The sequence below is a fragment of the Sinocyclocheilus grahami genome, unplaced genomic scaffold, assembly GCF_001515645.1.
Source record: "Sinocyclocheilus grahami isolate Dianchi unplaced genomic scaffold, SAMN03320097.WGS_v1.1 scaffold662.1, whole genome shotgun sequence".
NCBI lineage: Eukaryota > Metazoa > Chordata > Actinopteri > Cypriniformes > Cyprinidae > Sinocyclocheilus > Sinocyclocheilus grahami.
In genome coordinates this window covers 497,840-520,679 of record NW_015505841.1, presented here as the reverse complement: position 1 = coordinate 520,679, position 22,840 = coordinate 497,840, and the positions used below count along the sequence as shown (strand labels likewise).

Sequence of the window (22,840 nt, the reverse complement as noted above, 5' to 3'; positions counted from 1 at the left end):
TTAATATACAGCAGTGTGGATTTGAAACGTCTCGGTTACGTATGGTAACCCTCGTTCCCTGAAGGAGGGAACAGCCACGTCACGTCGGATGACCGACGAAATTGGGATCTCGCTTAGAGAGACCAATCCACTTCGAGTGTAAACTAAACGAGCCAATTCTTCTTGCCCCCTTATGGAACCTGACAACCAGGTCATGCTTCCCCAGCGACCTCCCTTCTACGGGGTCGTGGTTAGCAGCGATTGCAGCGACATAAACTTTAAGGGTGGAGGGAGACAGCCTTCGCTCCAACCCTTGCTGCAAAAAGGACAGCACAACTCTGATCGGGCATATTCGGGGGTCTTCTCAGCGAGAAGAACACCACTCAACAAACAGGTTCCACTTCAAAGCGTAGGCGTGTCTCGTAGATGGTGCTCTCGCTGAAGTGATGGTGTCGACTACCTCTTGAGGTATGTCACTCAGAACCTCTGCCAAAGGGTGCCCCGTCTCTGAGTCAGTAGATCCTTCCTCAGAGGAATCGGCCAAGGAGGGGCTGTCACGAGAAATTGCTCTTTTGTCGAGTATTTGGGCGGTCAGTGGTATTTGGGTACCACTGACCACGAGGAAACAAAAGATTCTCCGCCCGGCCCTCCTCCGGGGGAGGTAGTGGTGCGTTCACCATCTCCCAAAGAGCAACTCCCTCTATCTCTGGGTCGCCCGTCTCAGGGCCTCTTGCTCTTTTGCTTACCACCAGGTCTAGCGGCGGCCTGGACGGGGTGGCGGCTGCCCTGTGGCAGGCTCCTCGGCGCAGTTTTGCTGGAGGCTGCTGTGGACGCTGCGCGGGAGCGGGGGCGGTGTACGGGGGACGCCCTCGGCGACGAGCGGGCTGAGGCGCTACCACTGGCGGCCGGGTGGAGGTAGCAGCTGCACGCCGGGGCAGGATGTACCTGATGGCCTCAGTCTGCTTTTGGGCAGCGGAGAACTGCAGATGTCCGTCTCGCGCATGTCGGCCAGACACAGCCAGAGATGGCGCTCCTGGACCACCATAGTGGACATCGCACGATCCAGAGACCGCGCCGTAACCTTCGTCGCTCGTAGCGCGAGGTCAGTCGCGGTGCGGAGTTCTTTGAGAAAGCGGCGGCCTGGACGGGGTGGCGGCTGCCCTGTGGCAGGCTCCTCGGCGCAGTTTTGCTGGAGGCTGCTGTGGACGCTGCGCGGGAGCGGGGGCGGTGTACGGGGGACGCCCTCGGCGACGAGCGGGCTGAGGCGCTACCACTGGCGGCCGGGTGGAGGTAGCAGCTGCACGCCGGGGCAGGATGTACCTGATGGCCTCAGTCTGCTTTTGGGCAGCGGAGAACTGCAGATGTCCGTCTCGCGCATGTCGGCCAGACACAGCCAGAGATGGCGCTCCTGGACCACCATAGTGGACATCGCACGATCCAGAGACCGCGCCGTAACCTTCGTCGCTCGTAGCGCGAGGTCAGTCGCGGTGCGGAGTTCTTTGAGAACTTCCGGGTCGTGACCACCCTCGTGCAAGTTCCTCAGTGCCTTAGCCTGGTGCACTTGCAATAACGCCCAAGCGTGTAAGGCGGACGCAGCTTCTCCACAGGCCATATAAGCACTGCCGATCAAGGCCGACGAGTGCCTGCAGGCCCGGGAGGGGAGCAACGGTTTGCCCCGCCAGGTGGTAGCGGCATTTGGACACAACTGCATCGCAACCGACCGCTCCACCTGGGGAACTCCCGCGTTGGACCCCCATCAAGGGTGGTGAGGGAGGATGAGCCACTGGGCCGGTTTCTGGCAGTAAAAGGTGCCGTCCATGACCCAGCGATCTCATCATGCACCTCCGGGAAGAAAGGCACAGCGCGAGCCACCCCGAGAAACCAATCGTCCAACCTTGAGGGTTCGAGATGCGGTGGAGGATTCCACTCGAGCCCGACACTCTCGGCGGCCCGGGAAAGCATAGCCATCATTTCCGGATCTTCATCCCCAGAGAAATCTGGCTCACCCTCCGATGCTGCAATCGACATCCGATCATCGGGGGGAGCCTCGGAAGAAACAGGTGGGAGGGTCCAGCCTGCTCTCTCGAGGGCTCCGCTGGTTTCGGAGGGCCGGCTGGCTGGGGCATCCCCGGAGGGGAATTCCTCACCGTGACCGTAAGACCAGTCCGCCCACTTCCAGAAAAAGGGCGCCCCCGGCTACCGCCAAAGGGAACCCCAGATCTAGGCAGTGGCACGGGCACTCCGCCCCCTTGCAGGTAACGGAGTCTGGTCCGCAACTCCGAGATGGTCATACCCCCGCAATGGGAGCATGAGTCGTCCACGAAAGCCACCTCAGCATGCTTCGTGCCCAGACATGAGAGGCAGCGATCGTGACCATCACCCGGCGCCAGGTAACGACCGCACCCAGAAACACACGGATGGTATGACATCTTTAAAAAAAAGATGTCATCCGACGTGACGTCGAGAGTGACCGACTGAAAGGGAACCAGGCAATTGTTAAAAAGTGTTTTCAGTTGTTGTGGCTGGCTCCACCATTTTTAATATTAAATGAATGTGTGCTGCCACTTTATAAGAACAGGAATTCCAGTATGTGGAATCTTGATATCCACACTTTACTTTATCACTATATGCTGAAAATGACACCACCAAATATTGGACACGAGCTGCGTCTTGTTGTCAAGTGACTTTTGTTAGTCTGAGAAAGAAGCAGTCAAACCAGCTTTATAAGAAAAGCTTAATCGTCCTGTTAGTTTAAAACACTGCTTTAAGCAGTCACCAAGATTGTGACTTTTAGATCGTTTAAATACTTTTAGATAGTGTTTTAACATGATTTCCTGATACTAATTTCTAATTTCGGCTGTTGTCTGTCACCTGCTAGAAACTACAAGTGAGGAGGGATGATATGTAAACTGACTGATCATGTTTTTTTTGTTTTTTGTTTTTTACAAATGGTTTAGGAACAGGTTTGTCTGAAATAGATGATACAATAACAATAGACAAGTGTAGAATAAACTAATTTAACTGTAATACAGTCCATGACTGAATGCACAAATAACAGAAAAGAAATGTGGACAACGGGATTGTGAAAAAGTGTATCAAACAAAACATTGAATAGCTTTTAAACCACGAACCTGGCAGACATGGGCAAATCCAGGGATTAGTTTCTCAGAAGCGGTCATCGTAACAACCTGATATTTTGTAAACACAACTTAGTTTCCACAGGCATACTGATAAATGCATGTGTATCCCGGGTCCAAGTAATTACGTAAAGGCAGCCAATCAGATTAGAGCATGCCAGAATGCGGTTGCCATTCTTGTGTGCAGTAAGATTCAGACGGTCAGTGCTAACATCTAGCATCTCATGCTTGTCAGTGACTTTTCATCACTAAATTTAGTCAATCCTGGTGAGATTGTGAAGTTAGGCACCCATTTTGGACACATTAAATGTATAAATGAAGAGAAATGTTGTAGACATGTATGGTACCTTCTTAGTCTTGACAGTGGAATGGCAGCAGTCGCCTCCATCGTAGTTGCAGTAGGCTCTGTTGTTGATGGCGTCACAGTAATTGTCACCCATGAAAGGCTAAGACAAAAACAAAGAGAGAAACTCAGAGCACCATTAACATGAAACAAATGAGATATATTGATCTACTGTATATGATGAATACAGCTGTTTTGCCAACCCAAATATATCCAGTGCTTCATTGCTTAGAGTCATGGCTTATGTGCCATGTGTTTGAGTTACTCAAGGCCTATAATGGTCAACTTCTCCAAAACTGGCCATTTTGAATAAATAAAAAGTACTTTATTGTACTATTAAAATACTTGTATATTAAAATGTTTTATTATTGAATCTACAAAGTTAATTTAAGATATCTAAATGTCTTTGATTACTTATGGTAATAGTCTGGTAGTAACGTGTTTCAAATAGAAACTGTGAGAAAAAAAAAGTACAGTCTGTTTGATGGATTGTGTTATATATCATTCAGCCAAAACAAACTATTTAAAATAGCATTCATAATAGTGTTCTGCTGATGTTGATGATCAACCTGTAATTTTTGTGCAAATTCTTCCTTTAAAGCAGTACATCCTATTGAGGATACTGCCCTTAAATAAATATAAAATATATTTTATAGACTTTCATAGTAAAGCATAGTTAAAATTAAATTCTGATTGAAATATTCTGTTCATCAACAGCATGCAGACCTATTTGTAATATTCACGATCCACTGTATAAACATGCTCACACAAGCGCTTAACAAGATCACATACTTGTTCTAATCTGTGCATGTATTTATGAATATTCTAGTATCAGATAATTTGTCTTTATAATAACAATAATATTAATAATAATAATAATAATAATAATAATCATCATAATAAATTTGGACTATTCTGTGCTTGGATAGTACTTCACAGGCTAGTATGCAAGCCCATTTCTGCCACATAAGAATTAATGAATGAATACATGAATCAATCAATCAGTCAGTCAATCAATCATTTACACTTTGGTATGTCATAATTATAACATAAGTCATCATTGAAATAATGGAATACTAAAATATACAAATATTAAAATTCTGAGATACTTATAATATATCTATCTAGATCTTATAATTACACAATAAAAAGGGAAAATTATAACATAGTAAATCATAATATCAAAATAATCAAACATTATGACATAAAAAAATTCTAAATTATGATATACAAAGTCTAAATTATGAGACAAACAGGCAAAATGTCATATTAAGTCATTATTATGAGACAAAAATAAATAATATATGAGATAAAAAGTCATCAAAATGACTTTTTAAGTCAATTACAAGATAAACCGAATAATACTATTAATAGTAAGTCAATTCTTTTACTAAAGCATTATTATTATTATTATTATTATTATTATTATTATTATTATTAATGTGGCAGGAATTGGCAAACTGAAAGTTTTTATTGGCAGATCCCTTCTTATCAAACAAGAAAGAGCATGTATTGAGTAGGTGAGAATTTCTTAAACATTTGTAGATAAGCCAGATTGTAGTACAAACAGACTGCACCAAGTGACAGGTATCGACAAGCACAGAGGGGGAAACAGAAAGACAGGAGGAGCACTGAACATCACAGTCACTTGTCCAAGTACTGACTTTAGTGTAGAGATCCTCTACAGCTTCATCTTCATAAATCTTCTTGGGCCTCTGCAAATGGAGGTCAAGGCAAGAGTGTCGCCAATGAGGGAGGAAAGACACAGGATAGAGAGTCATTTGAGAGGATATGGACAGGTCTCCGGATGTCTTACCTCACATCCTTTTATGCAGTTCAGGACTTCCGGATGGGGGTACCACTTCAGGCCCATGGTGCAGACTATGTGCTGAAAAGAGGAATGAAACAAAGAGGTTTTCAGAAAGACAAGAAGAATCTGCAAATCTGATGCACCATTGCCATCACAAAGTCAACATCAATCCCTGTGCTTGTATCTGAAAATTGACAAAACATGGCACACAGTTACCGTAAGTGCTATGTTCCCTCCACATGCCAACCACAAAAAAAGTCAAAACAGGAATGTTTACAATGTTTCACAAGTCTTGGCCAATTCAAAAAAAAAAAACAGGAACCCATCCAAATTCAACATCTTGTGAAATGTTACCAGTTTCAAAACATGTATAATTGTGTGACCACATAAGTTACAACTGTTTCCAGCATGTTCGTCATCCAGTTACGGAGAGATAGTATAGGTGTTGTACAGAGAGAGATGTGTTCACACACACATGCTCTTGTGAATAAACCTCAAGTGTCCAGTAAGGCTGACATGAGACCGGCTGAAAGTAAAGGACTATCCGACCTTACACATTCCCTGTCCCAGTAATACACACACACAAAGCACCTGCCTCTTCTTATGCCATACCCACCACTGCAAACTAAGGTATTTATCATTTCATGCCAGTCAGCAAATCGATGCAAAAAAGAAAAAAAAAGAGAGAGAGAGAAAAATAATGTCATTGAACGAGAAGGAACAGAAAACACTGAAGCATTTCAAACAGCTAAGTTCACTATAATGCTAATAAAAAAGCTGCACGTGTAGTGGATATTGTAGATTTTACAAGCAAATGGGATAAATGCACAGTACTGTTGTAAGTACTGGCATACGCAACACTTTACATATAAGTATTTGGTCAAGAGGAAACCCTATTTATTGTAATTTATTGCACATTTCAGTCTTATTTTGAGTAATTCTTCAGTGCACTTTATTCTTTTTTTTTTGTTGTCTTTCATTGCAACAACTAACTTCCCCCTTGTGAAAAATAAGTACACTTTAGCATACTAAAAATTATATTTATCATGGGAATAATACACTTTATATTACAATATTTGTGAACTGATTCTAATGTTTTTAGGCTCGTAACTGCAATCTAATTGCAACTAAATTAAAATGTTTTATAGTTTAGAGTATTTTAGGCCCACTTAATCTGGACTTACTAGACCTTTATATTCAATTTCATGATTACATTTATTGTCTTTGAAATAATGTTAAAGTGTACTGCTGAATGTGCTGACAAATATTTTGTATGATAAAATTTCATGTCATTTTTTTTTTAACTTGTATGTATTTTAATGCATTTGTAATCACACATTTATAATGATGATAAAGTTGAAATTTAGTATATTAAAATTTCTCAAATGTAATATTGATTAACACACTACATTTAAAATTATAATCAAATATTTACAAAAAAGTACAAGAACATGTGCTTTATAGTATATTAGTCAACACATCAAAATAAGTGTGTCAGGGTTTTCCTCTCTCTGTCTTGTCTGTCTTGTCACCGTTTAATGTTTCCTTGTTTGTGTTGTGTGTGAGCACATGGCTTTGTCTTTGTTTGTGTTTGCAATGTGCTCCTCTCGTCCTGCCCCCTTGTTTAGTCCTTGTTTGTCTGAGTATCGTCACCTGTCCCTCATGTTCTCCGCTCCTTTTTATTGTTCTCCCTTTCCCTCTTCTGTGGTCAGTTCTTTATTCTAACTTCTCTGTGTTTGCAAGTTCATCTACTATCAGTTGTGTTACTGAGTACTCCCTGCCAGATAGTTTGTAGAGTGTGGTTTAAGTCTCTTGTGTATCTTCTGTCCTGTCCTGCAGGCTGAGCTACCTGTCTTCTCCCTGGGTCTGCCATGCAGCTAGGCCAGTGCAGTGCCTGAGAGACCACGAGTGTGGAGTGGCCGAGCTTCGTGTTCCTGTCAGGCCACCGCTGCTAACCTCCGGTCTCCATCTGCACAGCCTCTTCTCCTCTCTGGCCTACTGTCAGCCTACACTCTTAAAAATAAAAATGCTTCACGATGCCATAGAAGAACCTTTTTGTCTAAAAGGTTCCATAAAGAAACTTTAACACCTGAAGAACCTTTCTGTTTCACAAAAGGTTCTTTGTGGCGAAAGAAGGTTCTTCAGATTATAAAAAGGTAAGAAAGAGATGGTTCTTTAAAGAACCTTTGACTGAACGGTTCTTTGTGGAACCAAAAATGGTTCTTCTATGGCATCGCTTAAAGAACCTTTTGAAGCACCTTTATTTTTAAGAGTGTAGGCTGGACCCAATGGCCTCTCTCTCAGCCTGCCTGACTACTTGTTGAATCCCTGCCTACTTTTTGAACTGTGCTCACTCCCCTCCTCACCATCTCTTGTCCTGTCAGTCGTTTTGTTAATAAACTGTCACCACTCATTCTGCATTTGAGTCCTCTCTCAAAGAATCCCTGACAGAGTGTACTTCAAAGCATGACAAAAGATTATTAAAACAATGATTTAAAATGAACTTTAAACTTTTAATTTGACAATATTTCAAAGTGCTCTTTAAACAGTCTAGTGTCACTCGTAAGAGTCCTTTTATTTAACTAATATTATAAAATAGACCTTTGCTATTTGAAGTACACTACAAGTTCACATTCAATACGATTAAGAGCACTTCTTTTCACAAAGGCCCATAAACTTTTTTTTAAGTCCACCGTTCAAATCACCTGTCTATATTCCTTTTTGAATGACCAACGTTTCATGATCCAATAATTTTTGCCCAATATATATTTGGTAAACATCTAATTTCGCTTGGAAATATGTCAGAATGCTAAAAAAAAAAAAAAACATCTAGTATGAAGAAAAGCTTTAACAGAACTGTTCCAGACTGACCGGTCTTGTTGTATTTTCATCATTTAGTGGGGAAACCTACAGTAACCTACATATTCAGTCACTCTGAGGTAACTTGAGCTTGAGTGGTGAATAATGGTGAAGTTCATGTATCTATCCTTACAGGGGTTTGAAGCAACATTTACACCGGCCTCACACCGATAAAATTCAGATCGCTTTGTTTCCCTTAGACTAGCACACCATTATCATCAGAATGAGCCAGTATCAGATTAGATGTCCACACTGTCTTTTCCCAAAGCACTCTCCACATAGCTCCCGAGATCACATTTAGCTCTCAGGCCTTTTAATAAAGGTTTGGTTTATTAATTAGAGGTTAATATTAGTACTCCCCTCAGCGGACCCGGCATGAACAATCGACGCTTACATCACGTAAAGGCCACGGTCTGCCAAGGCAGCCTAATGCATCAGTAATGTGCGCAGTCATTTTGCTGATGTCAGGGAAGCTAATAAGTGAGAAAATAAGAGGAGCTCCTTAGTAGGTCAGTGGTGAAACCTGAAACAAATCGCTCTCGAGGGCCGATTCGTCACAATAACTGATTCACGAGGCGAACGGCCTGACTCAGCAGAAAATATAACACAAAGAACCAAAAAATGCATTATGTGAGAATAGGAAATGAAGAATTGTACGGCCACCAAAGCTTCAGTCAGCTTGAAACGGTGTTGTGCAGTCGCCAGCTTGCTTTTCCACTTCCACACCTTGGCTGGTGTGGATTTATAGGATGTTCTCGCTGCACCGGCCAACAAACACAGCACGACTATTAACATTAGCACTGGTGTCAATCAGGGCAGCACTGAGTCCGGGAGTTACGGGACAGATCATGCCCTTGTGTGGCAAGCAGAAAGGAACAGGTGCTGTGGAATTCAAACAGCATCGATTGACACAGGGTGGCTAGTGCTGAGAGAACAGTCACTGATCTCACCTCAGCCAACCCCCTCGGAACGTTTCAGCCACATCGATTTGGCTTCCTCTTCCCCTCACACTCTGTCTCCAGACTCAAATTACTATCCAGGGAAGATCATATCAATTACACAAATCAATCAGAAACGTGTTTTCATTTCTCTGCTGAAAACCACCTGACTTGACACAAATGCCCATCTAAACACAACAGGCGTGGGGGGGGGTATTCAATTCGAGCACAGTGAGTTTGTTTCCAACTTCCTAGCATCTTCGATCAATCCTGAAATTCCCTTATCTTAAAGGGATGCAGAATGAAAAGACTGTTGTTTACTCACCCTCAAGTCCTTTTAAAACCATAATCTTCAAGACAGAATTGAAGGCATTTTTAATGAAACCTGAGTGTTTCTGCCCCTGCATTAAAAGTTCACGTAACCAAAATTTAGAAGACCCAGAAAGATCATAAAGGCATTCTAAAACAAATCCTTATGAATTGCATGGTTTAATCCAAGTCTTGTGAAGAGATACTATAACTTTTTATGATGAAAAAAAAATTATTTAGGATTTTATTCGCATATACAGGTGCATCTCAATAAATTAGAATGTCGTGGAAAAGTTCATTTATTTCAGTAATTCAACTCAAATTGTGAAACTCGTGTATTAAATAAATTCTATGCACACAGACTGAAGTAGTTTAAGTCTTTGGTTCTTTTAATTGGGATGATTTTGGCTCACATTTCACAAAAATTTATTGGGCTTATGAAGTATTCTAATTTGTTGAGATAGTGAATTGGTGGGTTTTTGTGAAATGTGAGCCAAAATCATCACTATTAAAAGAACCAAAGACTTAAACTACTTCAGTCTGTGTGCATAGAATTTATTTAATACACGAGTTTCACAATTTGAGTTGAATTACTGAAATAAATTAACTTTTCCATGGCATTCTAATTTATTGAGATGCACCTGTAAACTTGAGTGTGAGCGGAACTGATGGCACGAAAAGTAAGTTACTAATGCAGAACTTTAGAATGTAATGATAATTATTGTAAATAAAAATAAAATTTAGACTGTCAGTTGTTTGTGAACTAAATCTACCAACCCAGGTTAATTGGAAATAGTGGCGAAGTTTCTGCAACACAGATATGATGTACCTTACTGCACATTGTGTGGCAGTTTCAAAATGAAATGTCCCGAGAGTTTGGCTAAAACATGCGTTCAACACATGACCACAGCACGATTTTATTTAGTTGCTTCTGGTACATATTGGGTGGTTCAGAATTCAAATGTCTGGAAGTGTTGCTAAAAGGTCAATACTCTCAATCCTCAATAATACACCAACCTTTAGTGTTAACGAATGCAAAAGTTATATAACAAACATTTGCTGATGCAATGCAAATTGTGCTAGTTTAACTTCCCCCTACGCTGGTGATACATACCAGAGTGCTTCACCTCACAAGTGCAACGTCATATCGCGTGAGCTACAAAGCAAAACTATTAGAAAACCAAGACATTAATGTTCATTATATAAAGTGATATCTCGTATATCTTCAAGACTTGCATTAAAACAGCTTGATTCAAATGGATTCATTTTATGACACCTTTATAACCTTTTTGAAATGCAAGTTTTGGTTACCTGGACTTTCATAGGAGGGACAGAAACCTCTCAGTTTTTGTAAAAAAAAAAATCTTAATTTGTGTTTTGAATATGATCCAAAATAATATGGGTTTGGAACAACATAAGGGTTAGTAAATGGTGACAGAATCTTCATTTTTGGGTGAACTGCCCCTAGTATTCACTACACAACTTTTGTCCAGATTTACAGTCTGGAGGAGTTGACGCTGGTTGTTGAAAAACGGAGCCAGTCTGTAGATACAGTATTGGGCAGTCGGAGTTAATAATTATCACATAAAATAGCACAGTGTATGATGGGCAAAGACTCCAATGTTTTAGCTTCAGACTACAAATCTGTCCAGTCAGATAATATAAAACATATTTGATAATTTGAGCACATATTGTTTTCATTCTCAATTGTTTCCTACCAATGAGTTTTGCTGTGCTTGGAACGACTTGGAAGTATGGTAGTGTGTGTCATTTAGTGTATGATGATGTTTTGCTCTGTGTATAATACTGTAAAAAGTGTTGTAAAATGCCTAGTTCTTTCATGAAACTCTAGATGGCGCAGGCTGACGGGTCTCAACGTAACTGGTGATATTCACAGCATTACAGGACTTGGCACAATCTGATTGGTTCTTGTTGCATACATTTAAATGGCTGGTTAGTTCCTCTGAAACACTCCACCTTCCCCAGCTCCACCTCTATAGATCTGCTACGGGTTATTTTATATGCTATTTGTGCAGCAGCAGTATGTCTTAAATACTCACTGCACCGTATCGCCATATGCATTGGCAGTAGCAAGTTCATGTACTTGTTTGCAGTAGCAGCAGTAGCAATAACCAACAGCAGCAGCAGCGTAGCAGATCTATTCCGTCAATACCAAATACATTAACATTGTCATATCCACTACCGTGCTAAAATCTTCCGAGAGCTGTCATGATAGAAATGTGTTCAAATTTTAAAAGTTGTGTAGTGTTTTCAAGCCATTAAATGAGCATGCAATGATCGGAAATTGCATGTTTCAGCCTGCAGTGGAGACTAACAGGTGTTCAGCAAAACTGCCATCATAACACTCCCAGTCAAACCCAGCAGTCACGGCTAAAACACTGTAATACTCCTGACAGGTAAATTTATATAAAGCTTTTCTGCTAATGTCTGTAATAGGGTCATTGTTGAAATTATAGTGATTACAGATGGCTTTTAACTTTTATGACTTGGCCTCAGCCTCGTTGCGGTTCAGATGAGTTGAGAGATTACTGTAATCCTACCCTGTTTTACGAATGCCAGGTAATTGAGAAAGCAATGCATGCCTGAGCCTGCAGCTAATGAACAGTAATTGGACAACTGCGACATTCAATGCTACAAAGTTACAACCGCTGCATGCGTTCGCTGATCAGAGACAGAAGTTAACGTCAGAAGTTCACTATGAAAAATGTACATGGAGAATTGAATGCTGAACGTTTATTGTTGCTATAATAGTTTCATTACTACTATTCTTTATTACTATTATTTTTTAAATAATACAAAGTAATGTTTCAAATACTAAATAATGCCATTCCTCTTAACGCAGTTGCTGGCCTGAGCAGTGAGTGCAATGGATAACAATTCACATGAAATCCATTATATACTGGATGAATAAATGAATAAATATAAATAAATACTAATATTATATTTTATGAAATGGTTATCTTGTCAGTTAGTTTGAAGCCATTAAAACACAAAATTTCTACATTTGAATTTCTACATGACAACTACAAACCAACTACAATTAGACTACCTAAATTACTTGGCAGAAGGATAGTTGTTACAACACAGTCTCATAGCAATTCGTAATTATTTTTCGTTTTGAAGAATTTGTGTCCTTTGGTCCGGACCAAATGCAATGTTGATTTTTTTTGTTTGGTGCGGTTTGCTTTCACACTGCTCTTTTTGAGAGTAAACCAGAAATTGTAAACAAGACAACACGTGTGCTAAGGTCATCCATTCATTGGTTCATCCATTCAAATGGACCAGAGTTTGTTTGGAAGCGGACCGAGACCACCTCTTCAGCTGGGTCTCGGTATGGTTGTTTGGTCCGCACCCCAGTACGATTGCTGTATTCACACCTGTCCAAAAGATATGCACCAAAGGGGGAAGCGATCTTGAGTTCAATTCAATCGAACCAAACAAGACAGGTGTGAATACACCCTAAAGAAAAGTGCCTGTGAGATTGGGTTGGTTATTTGGATTATTATTACTATTAAATAATGGAATTTTGGTCTGTTAGGGGGTTATTTTTTTCAGAAAGAGTTTGTTTTGGTATAGCCCTATGGAAGCATATAGGTAGCGAAATTCAATTTAAAGTGCAATATGCAAAATGGCAGTGCAATATTCAAAATGACAACGCAATATTCAAAATGGCATTGTATTTCTGTATTTAAATTTACATTTTCCATTACCCATACGTGCAAAGTTTGGTGCAAAAGTAATATGAAAATTAAATTATATAAATTACATTTGCCATTTCAAACAGTAGTCTTAATATGTAAATTGCATGCACATTTGAACGCTTTATAAGTGTTGCATTTTCATCATAGATGAAAAAATGACAAGAGCTTATCACCATTATTGACATAAATTTTATCGCAATCTCAATATGATCTTTTTATTGCCCAGCCTTAGTGGATGCAGTTTTGTAATTATCATTCTATCTTGATGTGAACAGTCCTGCACTTGTGGTCACTGTAATGAATCCCCTTATGTTGCTCATTAAAAATGGTTAAATTATCACTTTTCTCATCTATTTTCATATGCATCATTATAACTGCATGAAAAGGTGCTGAACATGGTGAATTTGGATATAATAACTGGTATTTTAGAGGCGAATTATTCTTAGACTGAGTTTCTCACTGACCCTAAAGTCCTGAGCCTAGACACTGATTAATGACACTGATGAATCATCAGGCACAATCCAATATCTGCTGTCCGAGGAGTGTCAACTCAAACTTTGAGTCACACTCAGGACGTGGCGTCCCGGTGCAACATTCCCTGCCAGCAAGCTAAAACACTGAGACTGAAAAACACAAACCTTGACTTTGGGAGGGTTCATCCAGTGATGTCTCATAATGCTGCTGGCAGTCATGTTGTTCGGCAGAATGACCACATCATTGTTACTGTCCCTGCATGACAACTCACACTCCTCTCCTGAGAAAAACAGACAGAGAAAATAAGTTAATCTCTAAGGCCATTACAGAAAATTTAACATCGGTAAAGTTAAATGGACACTTCCTCCAGTTTAAACATGTTGAGGTCTTATCATAACGCATCTTCTGATGAAGTGTTTGTAAAGTATTAAGCACTGTGTCTAATACATTACTGTGACAGTATAGTGTTTATAAGAGTTTGCAGCATCAGTTTTAGGGTAAATGTCACATCATGTCACATTTCAATGCAAAATTTAAAAAATATATATTTTGCATAGAAACAATTAAGCCTGTTTTAAGAACCATTGGGATTTGCATTATACAGTACATGACAAATAATCATCATAATATGTCAATACTATCATTTAAATTTGAGCAAAAACCCTAATATTGTAATATTGTGAAATATTATTAGAATTCAAAGTAGCTGTTGTGTATCTGAAAATATGTTAAAATGCAATTTATTGCTGTGATGCAAAGCTGAATTTTCAGCATAATTACTCCAGTCTTCAGTGTCACATGATCCTTCAGAAATCATTCTAATATGCTGATTTGCTGCTCAAATTATTTTTTTTTGTATTATTATTATCAATGATAAAAACAGTTGTGCTGCTTCATATTTTTGTGGAAACCATGATACTTTTTTTCAGGATTCTTTGATGAATAGAAAGAAAACCATGTATTTGAAATATTTTGTAACATAATAAATGTATTTACTTTCACTTTGATAAATGTAATGCATCCTTGCTAAAGAGGCATTAATTTAACTTAAAAAAATAAATAAAAAATCCTAGTGACCCAAACTTTTGAGTGATAAAATGTATTTCTTTCTTTTTCTTTTTGTTTCTTTCTTTGGGATGTCGTTTCGAGAAACCAATCTACTTTGAGTGTAAACTACATGAGCCAATGCACATTGGCATGCTATAATTGCATCCATTTATATAATTTTATAATTGCACGGCCGCTGTACCACCGCGGGGGGCCCGGGTGCAACTTATGCAACTTATGCAACTTCTGTCAGGACCACTATCGTCAGAATGATAGATACTTAGCATAAAGTTTGGTTTGGCGGTATGGTTCTGTTCGAGACACCGAGCAGTTCCTCTGGTTTTACTATCGAGTGGGACAACCTCTGCTTGGAGACAGCCTTTCCCTTCTGTTGGCCTCTGTAGCAGATGAAGAGCTGCTCTAAGGTCCTAAAGCTATGCGTATGGTCCACATATATGCATAAAGTGCGAATAGACAGAGCAAATCTAGTGGCCCTGCTGCCTGCTGGTGATAGAAGAGGGGGACGAGGCTGGCCAGGCACTGCGTGACACAACGTCATCCGCGCCCTCTTGGAATCCAGAGATAATGGAGACTGCTCTTTTTGTGCAGGTTTGGGTACCACTGGCTGAATGGAAACAAAATATTCTCCACCCGACCCTCCTCCGGGAGAGGGAGTGGTGCAGTCACCATCTCCCGAAGAGCTGTCCCCTCCATCTCTGGGTTGCCCGTCTCAGAGCCGCTTGCATTTACACTTACCGTCTGGTTTGGCAGGGGCCTGGACGGGCGGTGCCGCACCCTTGCGACCAGCTCCCCACTGTGACCTCGGGTGGATGCTGCTACTGAGGCTGAACAGGGGCGGTGGAAACTACGGAGAAAGCTGCTTAATAGCCTCCATCTGCTTCTGGACAGCCTAGAATTGTTGGGCAAAACTCTCGACTGCATCGCCAAATATGCCGGCCTGGGAGATAGGGGAGTCGAGAAAATGATATGTGTCCGTCTCCTACATATCCGCCAGGTTTAGCCAGAAATGGTGTTCCTGGACCATCAACGTGGTCATCGTCTGATCCAGGGAGCGCGCAGTGACTTTCGTCGCTATCAAGGCGATGTCTGTCGCTGTGTGCAGCTCCTGCATCAGCCCTGGGTCAGAACTACCCTCATGCAACTCCTTTAGTGCCTTGGCCTGGTATACCTGCAGGAGTGCCATGTCATGCAGGGCGGAGGCAGCCTTGGGCGTAAGAACGGACGAGAACTTATAGGCCTTGGATGGGAGACGCGGGTTACCCCTCCAGGTGGAAGCGCTCCTTGGACAATTGCATGGCATCCCCGCGTATCCCCTGTCCACCCCACCATCGAGTGTAGTGAGGGAGGAAGAGGCACCAAATTGGATTCGGACAGAAAAAGGTGCCGTCCACGCACTAGTCACCTCCTCATGCACTTCCGGGAAGAATGGCACTGGCGTAGCGGGCTGAGAACCAGCCCTGGCCGTCCCAAGATAACAACCATCTAACCTCGACGGTTCGGTGGCTGTTTCCACTCAAGCCCGACTACATATGCAGCCTGGGGAAGCATATCCATCAATTCTGGGTCAGGCTCGGGCAACGCTACTCTCCCTGAAGGGGGCAACACGGCCAAGTCCTCATCCCCAGACTCCAGCTCACCCTCTGATGCCGCAATCCACATCTGGTCATCCGGAGAAGCACTGAATGAAATGGCCGGCCCCCCATGAGAATGTCGGCACACTCACCACGGAAGATCCACAGCGTGTGGTGTGCTAGAGGAGTGGGGGGCCCACGGAGATTTACTCGGCATCTTTTTCCCCACTGTAATCCTCAGGTTACCCTGCCTATTCACCGAAGTAGCCCTCTTCTGCGGAATAGAAGAGGAACTAGATCGGGGCATATGTAAGGTGACTCCACCCCTCTAAAGGTATCGGACTATGAACCGCAACGCCGCGATGGTCATGCCGCCACAATGACAGCATGACTCATCCACGAAGGCTGCTTCAGCGTGCTTAATGCCCAAACACGCGATGCAACAATCGTTACTGTCATCCGGCGCCAGGTAACGACCGCACCCAGAAATGCACGGGTGAAATGGCATCTTTAGAAAAACACACCATCGTCTTTACAAAGACGCACCCGTGAATGCTCTTTAAGGGAAATTTGCACTTTAGTGCTGAAGCGCACAGGGGAACCACCGCAGCCTCGCCGTCATACCAACACTCTGAGAAGCTCCTCCCTGAGCACTCGTAGCTCGTCATTCTCTCATGAAGACGACAGGTAGAGTAGAACAGTCAACAAATGTTCGGCTCCGAAAACGAAAAGCTGAATATGCATGGCATCTGCTGCCTACTTATGCTCGTGCAGCAGCTGGATGCAATTATCACATGCCAATTTGCATTGGCTCGTTTATTTTACACTAGTAGATTGGTCTCTTGAAGTGAGATCCTAATTCGTCGGTCACTGACAGGACTCAGTGTGATCGACTGAAAGGGAACAGTATTTCTTAACTGAAGAAAAGGGTTACAACCACTAGTATAAACAATTCCATTATGAATTTATGAAACATTACAGATCAATATGAACAGTTCTGATGATATACTGTTATGCAGGAAGAGTTTGCACCTATGCTGTGGCCCTTCTTGCAATTGACGCGGATGCTGGGATGCAGGTTCTGAGGTAGAGAGCATTGACCCTTCAGCTGTGGGCATAAGCGGAAGCTTCCAGTCCAGTTCCCATCCTTTCTGCAGTGGATGACATTGGTGCCGAGCCCCTGTAGAGACGTCACACCATTCACTACAACACTCTAAACTCCCAGCCAGCAGAAAGAACAGATAAATAATGCATGCTTACTGCAGCATCTATAAATACCAAATTAAAGAGTTATTTGTTTTATCACAATTTACACTAGGTCATGTCTTTATACAATACAGATTGTTTCAAAGCAGCTTCTCAGTAATAAACAAGAAAATATCAGTAATAATGTAATGGAATAAATATGATTTCAGCTGTACAGAAGCTGTAAAAAAAAAGTTCAAAAGACTGGGGTCGGTAAGATTTTTATATGTTTTTGAAAAAAGTATCTTCTGCTCACAAAGGCTGTGTTTGTTTAATAAAAAAATTATAATAATTATGGTAATACTGTGAAATATTAACCAATTTAAAATAACTGATTTTTTTTTTAAATACATACAAAAAAATACTTTATTTATGTGATGCAAAGCTGAATTTTCAGCATCATTACTCCAGTCTTCAGTGTCACATGATCCTTCAGAAATCATTTTAATATTCTGATTTGCTGCTCAAATATTAGCATTAGCATAGAAAAAAAGAATAGACAGAAATATTTTGCATCATTATAAATGTCTTTCTGTCACTACTGTTTTGATCAATTCAATGTAACCGTAACCATAACTTTTACTAATATTCTAATGAGAGTTAGTTGACATGTAGTTGCAGAGTTACTAATAATTAGTAGAGTGTCCAGTGATGGGCAAACTTGGCCCTTCCTGGCCACTTTCCTGCCTGTAGCCTTCTAGTAGTCTTGAAGACAGGAAAGTGGCCTGGAAGGGCCAAGTTTGCCCACCCCTGGTCTAAAGGGTACTATCGAAAGTAACCTGTTTGCATGGTGGTTGTCTCAACGTGTTGTTGGCCCCATTGCAGTGGATCCAGCAGGTGCTGTCAAATTTGAAGCCGTCTGTGCACTGGTACATGCCATAGAAGACGGATGGAGGAGGTGGACAAGTTACCGGCTCACAAGAGCCCTCTAACCAGCGGCCGTCTTCTGTGCACTGACGCTTGAAGGCTCTCCTGCAGGAACAGAGATGTGTCTTATGCTGTAATAGCATTCATGCCAAATCTCATTTTGATGGTAAAAGACAACTCCATTTTCATAAGTGGCATTTTACCACATGCTGTGTGGTTGTTGTTGTCTTTTGTGGATGATATGTATGTTTGCACACCTCTTTGGCTTATTGGCCACATGGTATCCCGGTTTGCATTTGTATTTGCAGAGGGTGCCCACTTTAAGACCCGTCTCATTGCAGCGTTTTGTCTGAAGCACGGCATTGGGCACAGGAGGAGGCACGGGACAGCGGAGCTCACACAAAGCCTCCGGGAATGACCACAGACCATCCTCCATACAGATCAGAGTGTTATTTGTGCCTTCAAATGAGCGACAGACAAAACAAATCAAATAAACACACATGAATACATATGCATTTTGGAACAGTAAGATAAATACATTGATTGGTTTATATTTTTGAAAAAAAAAAAAAACTTTCTTCAGCAAGGATGCATTAATTTGATCAAAAGTGATAATAAAGACATGTATAATATAACAAAAACAAATACTTAAAGTAAATACTGTTGTACTTTCTATTTATCAAAGAATCCTGAAAATAAAATGTATTACGGTTTCCACAAAAATGTGAAGCAGCACAAATGTTTTCAACAAATGATAATAATCAGAAACTTTAACTAGAAATAATTAGAAACATTAGAATGACCTCTGAAGGATCATGTGACACTGAAGACTGGAGTAATGATAACATTCTATTCAGATAGAAAAAGCTATTTTGTATTTGTAATAATTTTCCAAAATGTTTTACTGTAGTATAATAAGTGGTCTTCATAAGATTAAGAGACTTCTTTCAAAAACATTGTTTAACTTTTAAACAATTATGTATATCACAATGTGATTTTCTTTCTCAGTATATTTGTCTTGTTTTACAGTACAAATATCTAAACATTCTTAAATCAAGAGGCATTTACTTTGAAAGCAAAGTGATATAGATATTAAGTCTTGTTTTCTCAAAAAGTATAAAAAAAATGAACATTACAAATGAGAAAGTATTTACTGACTGCCATGTCATCGCTTCTGTTAAAATGTACACAAATGCATTTGATTACTATCAGAATTAGACTGAGAATAGTAAACCTTTCTATGAAGAATAAAAAAGAGTGTTATAAAATGAATAGCTCCTGTAAATTCTGATTGGATTATTCACTTATCAAACCACTGAAACATACCTGTGACTGCACATGACTGAATTCCATGTTAAAGGGCTATGTTGCAACTGCAAACAGCTGCAAACCACAAATTAAGCGGCATAATATTCCAAGTAATAATCAGATTATTTGTTTTGATTATTACAATACGAGCTGCAGTATTATTATTATTGTTGGTTTTTTTTGTTCTAATCATTGCAATAAGCATTTTATACAACATGCTGAATTTTCAGAATGCTGAGAAAGAAAATCTGCCAAGACCCTAGATGACCTACTTTACCAGGTAATCTTATTGTTCTCTTTACTGCATCAAAGTTCAGTCAGAGTTTTTCCAGTGTTTCTCACCCATGAGCTGTGCAGGCTCCTTGCACTGGAACGTGCTCTTCTTGCCGTAGGTGGTGCCTTCTGGGAAATCAAAGTGGGCAGGATGCACATGGTACTTATCTGGAAGCCCACAGTCAACTGGCTCACACGATACTTGCTTGTTCCATTTCCTATCAGCACAGGTGATGGTCATGGTTGAGTCCGTCTACAGAGAAATGACGTCAGATTTCCAATGAGTTCAGTGCTGCTGACCACTCAGTACACAAGGCTGATACCACAGTAAAGAATACATGTGTTCCTCTCATGGGCCTGAAAGCAGCACTACTAACTAGTGCTTTGATATTTTGCATGAGGAATGAAGTGCCATTTAGTAGTGCATGGTACGGTTTCATGAAAAAGGCACAAAATGCCCTTTGCAAGTGATCCATCTGATCACACAGATAGAACAATTTCACACTTATCATTTACTCTGAAAGAAGTTCTGCAGATATCAAGGCAGCAACAATCATCCAAAAAAAAAAACATTTGAATGCTATAGAAGCATTATATTAAAACTCATTTAAAAATCATATTTGATATGCACATTTCTGAGGCCTCTAAATGATCAACATGATGAAACTTTGTTAAAAAAATATGTTGCACATAATCTTCTACATGCCCTCTGTCATTTGATTACATGTCCACCTTCAGCTCGTGCTTCACATGTATTTTTGCTGTGAAATCTTTACTGAGTTTTTATCAAGTAAACATGAGAATAAACATGAGCATTGTTCCCTAACACCAGACTCAGCTGGCAATCAATTGAGAGTTGAGTCTCCTCAAGGAGACGTATTTGTGTGGTGCAATGAGCTGCTGCCTATGTAGAGTGTTGCAAATAAGACGACTCATTTTAGTTAGGATGCTGCCTATGTAGAGAGCAAAGCACACTGGCTTGTTTTAAGCAGAACTATTGAGTAGGGAGTACAATCCAAAGGCAAAACATATTAATCTTTCTTTAAAGATCCATGTGATGCACAGTGTTTTGATAATAAGAAGACAATGTGTGTAGTTTGGACACTGCTGTGCAAAAATGTTGGCACATTCTCCTGACCAAAAAAACTCTGTTATTCCAAAAATGCCCCAAAACGGCCTGACATCTGGTTACAGCGCCTGAAACATCTTTGACCCAGGATTTTGTCGTTATGCCTCATATCGCAACTTAGCCGCATAATGTGCTTTTTAAATACCTAATCTGGTATTAATAAATAAATAAATAAACAAATAGTTCCTGGTAGCTTTTATTTTTGTAAAGAAGTACTGTGAAAGGACATTTTGACTAAAAGGAAAATGTGTCAAAAAACTGAAAAAAAAATCGTCTTATGACCATCATTTTCATTAGGTGCACCATTATAATCCTATATTATGTTATATAAAATAAAATAAAAACATAAAATATAATATCTGTAAATGGGAAACCTGTTTGTTAACTTATTTCCATAGACCACGCTAAAAAAGAATCAGAATCAGAAGAGCTTTATTACCAAGTATGTTTACACACACAAGGAATCTGACTTGACGACAGGAGCTTCCAGTGTAGAAGAAAGTACAAACATAGTGCAGACATACATGATAGTGCAGACATATATATAGGAATAACACAGTAGGGATGTAATATAAAACTAATATAAAAATATATATATATATTAAAAAAAAAAACCTTAATGTACTATATACAGAAGTAGAAGTATAGGAGAAAAAATTAATTGTTTAGATAAATGTACAGATATGTCATTAGTGTGCAGATATGTTATTTACAAAGTGTGCGGTTTAATATAAATATTATGAAAGTTTAATTGTTCAGGCTGAATATAGCCTGCGGGGAAAAAAACTGTTCTTGTGCCTGGCTGTTCTGGTGGTCAGTACTCTGTAGCGCCAACCAGAAGGCAACAGTTCGAAGAGAGAGTGGGCTGGGTGTGAGGGTTCCAAAGTGATTTTCTTAGCCCTTTTCCTCACTCTGGAGATGTAAAGATCTTGGAGGCTGGGCAGAGGGGCACCGATAATCCTCTCAGCAGTCCTGACTTGTAGTCTCTTGATGTCTGATTTTGTAGTTGAACCAAACCAGGCAGTTATGGATGAACACAGGACAGACTCAGTGATGGCAAAGTAGAACTGTTTTAGCAACTCCTGTGGCAGGTTGAATTTCCTCAGCTGGCGAAGGAAGTACAACCTCTGCTGGGCCTTTTTTGAGTCTATGTGAGTGTCCCATTTCAGGTCCTGAGAGATGGTGGATGGTGACTCCACTGCAGTCACAGTGCTGTTCATGATGGTGAGTGGGGGGAGTGCAGGGGGTTTTCTCCTGAAGTCCACAATCATCTCCACAGTTTTGAGCTTGTTAAGCTCCAGGTTGTTAAGACTGCACCAGACAGCCAGCTCTTTAACCTCCTTTCTCTAAGCAGACTCGTCTCCGTCCTTGATGAGGCCGATGACGGTAGTGTCGTATGTGAACTTCAGGAGCTTGACAGAGGGGGCCTTTGAAGTGCAGCCATTCGTGTAGAGAGAGAAGAGCAGTGGGGAGAGCACACATCCCTGGGGGGCGCCAGTGCTGATGGTGATAGTCCTGGATGTGAGTTTGCCCAGCCTCACTAGCTGCTGCCTGTCTGTCAGGAAGCTGGTGATCCACTGACAGCTGGAGGTGGGCACAGAGAGCTGGGTCAGTTTGTCTGAGAGAAGGTCAGGCATGATGGTATTAAAGGCCAGACTGAAGTCCACAAATAGGATCCTTGCGTAATTCCCAGGTCTGTCGAGGTGTTGCAGGATATAATGCAGTCCCATGTTGACTGCATCATCCACAGACCTGTTTGCTCTGTAGGCAATCTGAAGAGGATCCAGCAAGGGTCCAGTGATGTCCTT

The 22,840-nt window shown here is 40.9% G+C and overlaps 1 protein-coding gene across 1 annotated transcript in view; it reads right to left on the bottom strand.

The window, feature by feature from the left end:
* Positions 1-22,840, bottom strand: part of pappaa (pregnancy-associated plasma protein A, pappalysin 1a) — a 129,311-nt gene that overhangs the window by 19,313 nt on the left and 87,158 nt on the right. The window contains exons 16-22 of the mRNA XM_016242556.1: positions 19,973-20,156; positions 18,580-18,781; positions 18,235-18,427; positions 17,243-17,390; positions 13,736-13,851; positions 5,276-5,347; positions 3,464-3,562 (exon numbers count right to left, since the gene is read on the bottom strand). Of these exons, the coding sequence (XP_016098042.1) occupies positions 3,464-3,562; positions 5,276-5,347; positions 13,736-13,851; positions 17,243-17,390; positions 18,235-18,427; positions 18,580-18,781; positions 19,973-20,156 (1,014 nt within the window). The remainder of the gene's footprint in view (positions 1-3,463; positions 3,563-5,275; positions 5,348-13,735; positions 13,852-17,242; positions 17,391-18,234; positions 18,428-18,579; positions 18,782-19,972; positions 20,157-22,840) is intronic.